The 10,130-nt window shown below is 50.8% G+C and overlaps 1 protein-coding gene across 1 annotated transcript; it reads left to right on the top strand.

Moving 5' to 3' along the window:
• The first annotated feature begins 2,235 nt into the window (after positions 1-2,235).
• On the top strand, positions 2,236-6,263 carry KRT18 (keratin 18). Its single transcript, XM_081084542.1, has 7 exons — positions 2,236-2,925; positions 3,681-3,763; positions 4,066-4,222; positions 4,757-4,921; positions 5,024-5,149; positions 5,484-5,707; positions 6,058-6,263. The coding sequence occupies exons 1-7, from the start codon at positions 2,443-2,445 to the stop codon at positions 6,176-6,178; spliced, it is 1,359 nt and encodes a 452-aa protein (XP_080940668.1). The 5' UTR covers positions 2,236-2,442; the 3' UTR covers positions 6,179-6,263.
• The last annotated feature ends 3,867 nt before the right edge of the window (positions 6,264-10,130 follow it).

The raw sequence follows: 10,130 nt of genomic DNA, 5'->3' as shown, positions 1-10,130 counted from the left end.
GGTTGGTATTTGCCCCATGCTGCAAGAGGTCAGGAATGCGGCCACTGACATCAGCTGTGAGAGATAAGATCCATTGGCAGCTCTCCCCCTCCGGCCCCTGGACTGAGCCTCCACAGACCCCAAAAGGTCCTGAGCAGTTGGAGTGAAGAATCAGAGAAGGAGCTGGAAAAGAGTTTGGATAAGAATCTGGACTCTGGGTCTGATCCCCAGTGGAATTCAAAATCCCCCAGGGGTCTTACGTGACCTAGAGAGAGCCCTGACATTGTTGAGCCATCTTTACAATTAAATTGATCCCCTGCTTCTCTGCCCTCCAGGATGTGTGGAGACTTACTCTGCAATAAGTAATAGTGTTTGTTTAATAAATGAGAGGGTGATAATTAACATTTACACCCACTGCCATCCAAAGAGATAGGCTTTATTATTCCCCCTTTAAAGTGAAGAAACAGAAGTTCAGAGTTGTGACTTCCCCAAGGTCACACAGCCAGCAAAGCACCCAAATTGGCTGACTTCAAACAGCGAAAAACAGCAAAGGTGATCAACCCCATGTGTAACATATACCCTTTTACCATGCAATTCTGCACAACACGACAATTCTGGAACCTGGAGGTAACAGCAGGAGAAACTCCTTTGTCTGGTAGCTCCAATCTCCCAGGAACCTTCCATGTAAAAGGAGTGGCATTCATTTGTATACTATTCTGCATTCCATTTGCCTTTTGGCCTTCAGCAGGCCCTGACTCTCCCCTGGCCAGCTCAACTCCCATTGAGTATTATGGGGCTTTCTCCACCAGAAGGTGGCAGAGCTGGGACAATCCAGAGCCAAGCCCCCCACATGTGAGATGCCTTGCCCCCAGGCCCCTTTCCCTTCTAGGCCTACACTCCTCCCAGCTCCCACCTCTTCAGGTCAGCTGGCAGCTCAATAAGAATCAATATGCCCTAACCGGTTTGCTCAGTGGATAGAGCGTCAGCCTGCGGACTGAAGGGTCCCAGGTTCGATTCCGGTCAAGGGCATGTACCTCTGTTGCAGGCACATTCCCAGTGGGGGTTGTGCAGGAGGCAGCTGATCGATGTTTCTCTCTGATCGATGTTTCTAACTCTCTATCTCTCTCCCTTCCTCTCTGTTAAAAAATCAATAAAATATATTTAAAAAAGAATCAATAGGCGTACTCCAGAGCAAAGAGCACAAACAAGTGTGTAATGCCAGGCCATGTCGGACAAACAAGCTGCTAGTGGGGACAGATGTGAAGGCCCAGTACCTCAGCATTTTCCCACCCCCACCCTCCCATCCCCCACCCCCGATCACTCAGCAAGGGCTGGCCATCTAGTCAGGGTTACAAGAAGCAGTGGGAACTTCCCTACCTCCATCCTTTTCACCATATCCTGACCTAAGCTTCCCTGGAGGAGTCAGCCCCCTGGGGACAGACTTGGGCTCCAGAGAACCTTTTGAGAAGGGGCACAGGAAGGAGGAGGCCTGCAGAAAAGTCCTAGTAAGGGGGCCTGGCCACCAGGCTGAGTCTCAACTAGACTGTCTCTAGGTGTGTGTGTTTGTCCTCTTAGGCCCCATACCATGGGAGATACATTTCAATCTTCATGAGGGAGTTTGGTCTGTTGCTCCTGCTGTTCTCCTGGCAACTAGAACAGGGCCTGATGCACAGTAAGTGCCCTAAAACTATTTGTGGAACTGTAAGTGTTCAGGAAGTATTTGTTTACCCAAGGGTGTAGGCCAGGCCGATTAGAAAGTGTGCAGAAGTGCCAACGTGTCCCCTGTTCCGATCGCAAAGTATTCCACGGGTCCAGGCCTCCACGGGAGTGAGTTGAGAGGAGAGGGAGTGGGTCAGGGAGTGAGTATGTCTTCAGGAGTCTGAACATACTCAGTGAGTGACATACACGTGTATGATCTGGGCAGGAGTGTGTGCTAGTGAACATGTGCAGGTGGGCGTGTTTGGGACCCAAGTGTGGTGGGGGTCGAGTGTGTAAACCAGCACATTTGAGGCTCAAGATTGAGTCTCTCTTCCTCTTCCCCAGCCCCCACCTTTTCTTCCTCATGGCTTCTGGGGCTCCAGGATCCCCCCCAAGATCTCATCAGCAGGCGGGGCTTGGACTGCCGGGCCCAGAACATCCGTGGAGACTCACACCCCACTCAACTCGCTCATTCCCCCAAACTCCCAAATTCTCAACCGGTCAGGAGCTCCTCTACCTGGGAAGGGGTATAATTACGTCATTTCCTGCCCTTAAATCACAGCTGCAGGGCCAACACCACCTCCTTCCTAGGGGATCGCGGGTGGCCTTGGCAGGGCTGTGCGGAGGGGGCTTAGGCAGGGTCTGAAGCCGCTAAGCTGTGTGTCCCCCGCGGCGGGCCACCTGTGGCTGGCCCGCAGCGACGGGGCAGGGGCGGGGCCCCGCCGGGTCCCACCTCCTCCCTGGGCCATAAAACTTGAGTCGCGGATGTGGCACTCACTGCCGCTGGAACGTGAGTCTCGGCTTCTCTTTTCGCCGTTCTCCCTGGACAACATGAGCTTCAGCACCCGCTCCAGCTTCTCCTCCAACTACCGGACCCTGGGCTCCGTGCAGGCGCCCAGCTACCGGGTCCGGCCGACCAGCAGCGCGGCCAGCGTCTATGCAGGTGCGGGGGGCTCAGGCTCCCGGATCTCCGTGTCCCACTCCACCAGTGTGCGGAGTGGCTGGGGGGCCGGGGGCCTGGCTGCGGGGATGGCCGGGGGTCTGGCGGGCATAGGAGGCATCCAGAGCGAGAAGGAGACGATGCAATGCCTGAATGACCGCCTGGCCTCCTACCTGGAGAGGGTGAGAAGCCTGGAGGCTGATAATCGGAGACTGGAGATCAAAATCCGGGAACACCTGGAGAAGAAGGGGCCCCAGGTCAGAGACTGGGGGCATTATTTCAAGACCATCGAGGACCTGAGGGCTCAGGTAAGGGCGCATGGAGGGAGCAACCCAACTCCCAGCCATGTTTTTCCTCCACTTAGTACCGTACTTCCTCCCCCTCTCCCAAGGATAGGAATTTTAATTCCCCCTTTCTATTTCCACCCAGCCTCCTATTGTCCAGCGAGGGTGGTAGGAATGCCCTAGATTTCCATACATGCCCCTAGCCACAGGGACCCCAAGGGTGGTAATTGCATGGGTGGGTCCTTTCCCTGGAGACTGTGGGAAGGGGAGACCAGAGCTTGAGAAGTGAACAGCATGGAGGGAGGGGAGACTAGGCCCATACAGAGGACCAGACACTGGCTGCTGGCCAAGTGGGGACAGTTGGAGGGTTAAGCGGATGTGGTTAAGGCTGAGTCATCTTAAGAGTAAACTGGAGGCCTACCTGGCGGGGGGGGGGGGGGGGGGGGGGTGGGGGGGAGGCGGGGGGGGGGGGGAAGGGGGTAGAGCAGGTACACTAGGAAACAAAGTGCCAGCAGAGGGCTAGAGGACTTGTATAGTAGCTGCTCACTTCAAGCAAGCCAGCCACCAGAGGCCCCAAAGGAAGAGTAGCAGGAGGCAGGTGGGAGCCCTGGGATTTGAGACTCTAGGAAAGGAGAAAGGAGTGTGAGGGGCACAGGCGAAAGGGGATAGTCTCTGGCTATTCTTGGGACCAGGAAGTTTTCACTGAGACATATAACACACTCAGCCCAGCCCATCATTGACTCCGCATTCATGGAGCTATCTTTCTCATCAATCCCCAGATCTTTGCAAGTTCTGTGGACAATGCCCGCATCGTTCTACAGATTGACAATGCCCGTCTTGCTGCTGATGACTTCAGAGTCAAGTAAGGCTGGGGGGACTAGGGAGCTAGGAATGGTCTGCTTCCTGATCTGGGTCAGCTAAGGGCTCACAGCGGGATCTTGTTCAACTGTGGGTGGAACTGGGTGGATGAGAGTTAGGTTCCATCCGTTTATTCATTCATGTAACTCAGTTTGAGAACACTGTCCCCCAAGGGCGAGGAATGGCATTCAGAGGATTGCCATCTGATTCCTGACTCAGTTTCTGGTTTGCAGTAGGCACGATGCTGCTCTTAGGAGGCGGCATGGGTTGAGAAGTTTCTGGATCTGATCACCTGCACTCCCACAGGTATGAGACAGAGCTGGCCATGCGCCAGTCAGTGGAGAGTGACATCAATGGGCTCCGAAAGGTCATTGATGACACCAATATCACTCGGCTGCAGCTGGAGACAGAGATCGAGGCGCTCAAGGAGGAGCTGATCTTCATGAAGAAGAACCACGAAGAGGCAAGCAAGGGCCACTGGCCAGGCCAGGAACCAGGGGTCAAAACAAGTCCCGGGGAATGATGGGCAAGATGCCTGCAAGCAGCCTTGCAGGGAAGTTTAGAACTACCAGCCTGAGCTCTTCTAAATCAGACTATTGCCATCTGAGTTACAACATGAGGTCAAGAGGCCATGGGTGAGAGAATGAGAGGAGGATAAAGGCAGAAGCAGCTAGCACCAGGAGTGAGGGGTGATGGAGGAGTGAGAGCAGGTGGGGCTGGAAGGGCTTCCCAGAAGGAAGTATAAGGAGCAAGTTTGTAGAAGGACCGTAGATGGAGGGAGAGAGTGAAGTGAGGAAAAGGAGGTCACTTGTGAGTGCGTGGGCAGGGAGTGGGTGGCGTTTTACCTATCCAGCGTAGAAAGCCAGGAGTACAAACCTGAGATTCCCCTTTTCTCTTCTCCAACTGATCCTGTGGCCTGGGAGAGGCAGTCACAGCTGAAGGGCCTTACTAGAACTCAACCCTGAGCCCCTCCTCACTTTTTCTCTCTCTCCTCTAGGAAGTAAATGGTCTACAAAACCAGATTGCCAACTCTGGCTTGACTGTGGAGTTGGATGCCCCCAAATCTCAGGACCTCAGCAAGATCATGGCAGACATCCGGGCCCAGTATGACGAGCTGGCTCGGAAGAACAGAGAGGAGCTAGACAAGTACTGGTCCCAACAGGTACAAGAGGGAAAAAGATGGATGCCAGCTGGGCACAGGCCCAGGGGGTGGGAGGGAGGCAGACAGAGGCTGAAGGACCTGAGGATCATACCCACCCTGCAGATTGAAGAGAGCACTACAGTAGTCACCTCGCAGTCCGCTGAGGTACGAAATGCTGAGACGGCGCTCACGGAGCTGAGACGTACGGTCCAGTCCTTGGAGATCGACCTGGAATCCATGAAAAATCTGGTAAGAGCCCTCATTTCACCTGCCCCAACTCCTCCTGGCCCGACCTCTGTCTGCCTCAGACCAATCCTATCTTAGCTCAAATCCTACCCTTTCCATCATGAATTTCTTTCGCTCAGAAAGAGTTGTTACCAAAAAAAAAAAAAAAGAGTTGCTACTCTTTGCATTTCCCATTGCTCCTACCCCCTACCCCAAAACCCAGCACAAAGTGAGTGCTCAAAAAAAAGTTGCCAAGAGTGAAGTCCTGAGTTCTGAACTGCTCTGCGGAAAAAGTTGTAGACACTCCCTCCACTGTACCTCAAGGCTCACCAGACCCTTTCCCCTGTGGCCCCTGCAGAGGGCCAGCTTGGAGAACAGCCTGCGGGAGGTGGAGACGCGCTATGCCATGCAGATGGAGCAGCTCAACGGGATCCTACTGCACCTGGAGTCAGAGCTGACCCAGGCCCGGGCTGAGGGGCAGCGCCAGACGCAGGAGTATGAGACCCTGCTGAACATCAAGGTCAAGCTGGAGTCTGAGATCGCCACCTACCGCCGCCTGCTGGAAGAAGGAGAGGACTTCAGGTAAGTGGGGCTCTCCTCCCACCCACACAAATTAGGGTCAAGGTAACACCTCTCCCCAGATCCTGAGCTTTTGAAAGCCCCGCTGAGCACTGAGCTGGTGCTCTGTGAGTGCCCCTCTGTCTGCAAAGGAGTAACCGTTACAAAGGTTCCCTCCTGGAGAAGAGAATGGACTAAGTATTGCTCCTAGCCATACTTATGGAATTTGACCGTGGGTGTCCCTTTTATGGAGGAAGTGGCCCAGGGGAATTTTAAGATAAAGGCACAGGGGTAGCAGGGTTTTTTTCCTCCACGTTCCTTGTCTCCCTTCTCTGCGGGGCTGTTTATGACTGGGGTTTGGTCCTCTGTTACAGCCTTAGTGATGCCCTGGACAGCAGCCTCTCCATGCAATCCATCCAAAAGACCACCACTCGCAGAATCGTGGACGGCAAAGTAGTGTCTGAGGTCAACGACACCAAAGTTCTAAGACGTTAACTTATCGGTTAAAGGCAGCAGAAGTGGGGTGCCCCTTGGGGAGGGGCAGGAGGCCAATAAAAAGTCCAGAGATCATTGAACATTACTTTGTGTCTTCCTTGGCTATTTTCATACCGTGTGCAGATCCCCTTACCCAATAGTCCCATCTCTGAGGCAGGAATCACCTCTGACTCCAGGGGTTTTATACAGGTGGGAGAGTGGGCAGAGGAAGGGTGTGGGTTATTAGAAACACCTTCTCAGTGTAAGAGGGGGGAATGGGCCAATAGAATTGTGGAATCTTAGCCTTGAAGAGACCTGGTAAGTATAGGGTCCCTGCTGTTAGGTGCTCCTTAGCAGAAATCAGCCAGAGAAGGAAGTGGAGCCAAGGACTAAGAGCAAAGGAAGGGAAAGGCAGGATCAGACCACCCAGCTGGGTCTCCCCACCCTTGCCACTCTGCCTCCTTGACCCCCTGCCCAGTGCTTCCCACCACGGCTTCACCTACCCTTCTTACATTCAGCCCCCAACCTATGGTCTTCTGTGTTCTGTTCCTTCTGGTATGTGGCTGTTACCCACTGGAGGTCTGGCTAGAACAGGCATAAATGCAATCATTTCAGGTGAAAGAATATTCCAGCGATCCCCATCTAGGTAGGTAGTGCCCCTAAATAAGTACCCACTTAGGTAATAAAAAGCACCTTAAAGCTAACTGACATGTCACAGCTCTGCTTCTCATTGGAAGTGTCATCTACTAGTGAAAACAATGGATGTTTAAAACGAATCACATGCTTTGATTGGGATGACAGTTTACCTTTTTAAATTAGCATACTGTATAGAAAAGTAACATACCAAATCCAGGGGAAATAAGATTAAATACTTCCCATCCCACTCCCCAGAGGTAACCATGGCAAAATAGTTTCTTAAACTGGACATACTAACACATTTTACTTTATACTTGTGGGGTCACACTGTTCTGTGCCTAGATGTCTTAAACTCGGCTGTCCTATTTCACAAAATATCATGGACGCCTTTCTGAAACAGTATGTGTAGATCTACTTTTTTTTTTTTTAACAACCCAAGTTATTAGTCCAATATTGGGGGGGTAAGGGAGGGAGGCACGGAATTGCAGTGATTACACACATTCTGTCACCTCCTGTTTTGGTGGCATTTTTTATGACTTTTTTTCCTACCCATTGTCCAGTTGAATGTTTATATCACACAAATATGCTCTCAATCTGCAATAAAGAATAATTACTATGTTCCAAATTTTTCCTAAATCAGGACCGTGATCAATTAATGTCCAATCACAGTCACCAACCCAATTTGACAGGTGATATCTAGGTCTTTCTTGACCCTTCCCTTAGTAATTTTGTCATCCATCTAGTTTGAGAGACATCATACAAAAAAATCTAACATCATTTTACATAAAACTTATTGCATCTGCATAGTAATGATGTTGTGGTCATTATTTTAGAAGAACCCTCAGAATAATTTTCTCTAAGGTCTCAGCAACCAAAATTTGGTGGTGACAGAGCCATTATATTTAATCTCCTGTACATCATACACCTTTTTTTTTTTTTTTGCTGCCTAGTGCTCCTGTGTGTGGAGGACAAATGTGCTTAACCCAAGTCTTCCAGTAATGGGTGGCGTGGTCTTCAGTAGTTTCTGTTTCTGCAAAAATGCTGCAATTAATGTAAATTAATATGCTATTAATATTTGTGATTAATAGATATGCTCTCTGAGCATACCCATAGGATAAATTCCTAGAAATGGTATGCTGGCCTACCATATTAACAAATATTTATGAAGTGCCTATATTGTGCCAAGCCCTGTGCTAGGCATTGAGTGTGCAGGTGGTAAACAAAATGGGAATTGTCCCTACCTCCTGGAGCTCACAACCTAACAGCCCAAAAGTATGTGCATTTTTATTGTCTTTCAAAAAATACTGGCTGAGGACCTACTATGTACCAGCCAGTCTTCTAGGCACTAGGGGTACATCAGTGAACATAGCAGACAAAATCTTTCTCCTCGTGAACCTTATATTCTGGTGGCAGGAGATAGATAATAAACAATAAGAATAATATCGCATGCTAGCAGGTAGCAAGTGTTATAGGCCTGGACAGAGCAGCCAAAGAGGGTTGTAGAGGGGAAAGGCAGGAAAATAAAAGGGGGATGCATGATGACCCAAGGTAATGAATTTTTTACTAAAACAGAAATATGTTTACTGAGAAATACAGTGCGCTTACTCTGCGGTCTCTAGCAATATGGGGGTCCTTGGTGGAGAAAAGTAAAGACTGTTTGAGGCCCAGAGGACAATGCCAGGACAGGCAGCCCCTAGGAGTGGTGGAGGAGCCCCCAGAGGGACAGGTAAGAATCTTTATTACTGTAGGGCCCTGAGAGAAGGTGGGTCGGGAGAGCCTGCGAAGTGAATAGAGCAAGGGCCGCTCTTCCTGAGGGAGGGCCGAGCTGCGTTACATAAGAGATTATCTTGGAACTTCTGTGAGCAGGGACCCCTGTGGCCTCTGGGTGCCTGCCTGGCTTCTACCACCTGGAGGAAATCATCCAGCCAAAAGCACGGTGCCTGGTGGAGTATTGCTCGCCCTTCTGAAAACATTACCACCTGCCTCACTTGCTTCTGTTCCCTCTCCAGCCCCTACATTCTCCACCCCGCACTCCAATCTTTGCAGGAATCTACAGGAGATGAGTCTCTGGGGAAGACAGTTGAGCTTTACTTTCTGAGATTTGTTTTAGGGAAGCACTTGGAGTTTTCCAAACGTGTAAGTATAACAGAATGTGCTTGCTCAGACACACAGAGGCCCAGAGGTCTGCTGGGCACCTCCAAAGGGTTGCACCGGCCTGGCTGGCCATGGCTGAAATTTAGTCAGGAGGAATCCAGCCTTCCTCGGGACCCCTAAAAAGGAGAAACTGATGGATGTCTCAGCAGCCAGATGTGGGACAGGGAGCACACAGGCCTGAGAATAGACTGACCCCAGCAAAGGTGATGGGATAAGGACCTGCCTAAGGGAGAAGCAGAAAGTCCCTGGCAGAGCCTGAGCAGGGCTTGCAGCTGAGTCAGGCTGGTTGAAGTAACCCGAGACAACACACCTGACATAACTATCCCTCCATCAGACAATGTCCCACAATTCCCAGGGCGCTTATGCATTTGATCCTCATTACAATCCTGTGAGGTATGCAGGGCAGTGGATATTACTGGCTCTGGCTCAGAGGTAGACGCTGAGATTCACAGAGATCATGTGACTTGTCTGAGGCCACTGCACTAGAAGCTTAAAGCAGAAAACCATATCCCCAGGTTCCCAGGCCCAAGCTCTATCCTCCATTTATTATAACTTAACCCAGGGTTTCTCAGCCTTAGCTGCAATTCAAGTCACCAGGGTTTTATAAATAATACCAAGGCCCACACGCCATCTCCAGAGATTCTGATTGAATTGTCCTGGGGTGGGGGTCCAGGATCCCAGCTAATGTTAAAAGCGTTCCCTACGTGGTTCTGATAGGCTGACCAAGTTGAGAGTCAGACTCAAGCTGTACCTCAAGTCAACCACCATGGCCTGCTCTCCTGATGCAGGCCATGGACAGGCCTGTTTTTATTTTGTTTTGTTTGTTTTGTTGTGGGTTTTTTGTTTTGTTTTGTTTTTTAATGTGCTTTTATTGATTTCAAAGTGGAAAGGAGAGGGAGAGAGAGATAGAAACATCAATGATGAGAGAGAATCATTGATTGGCTGCCTCCTGCACATCCCACAGTGGGGATGGAGCCCACAACCCAGGCATATGCCCTAACCAGGAATCGAACCGTGACCCCCTGGTTCATAGGTCGGCGCTCAACCACTGAGCCACACCAGTTGGGCAACACCCCTGTTTTAAACAGCACACTGCCCAATGCCTTTGGGGCAATCTTCCTCATCCCTGTGGGAAATGACTGTGTGGGAGATCACCCATTTTGTCCCTCAAATGCCAAATGGG

The sequence above is a fragment of the Myotis nattereri genome (genome assembly GCF_964212035.1).
Source record: "Myotis nattereri genome assembly, chromosome: 2".
NCBI classification, from domain to species: Eukaryota; Metazoa; Chordata; class Mammalia; order Chiroptera; family Vespertilionidae; genus Myotis; species Myotis nattereri.
The sequence above is the reverse complement of the archived record's forward strand: the minus strand, read 5'-3'. Positions and strand labels throughout refer to the sequence as shown.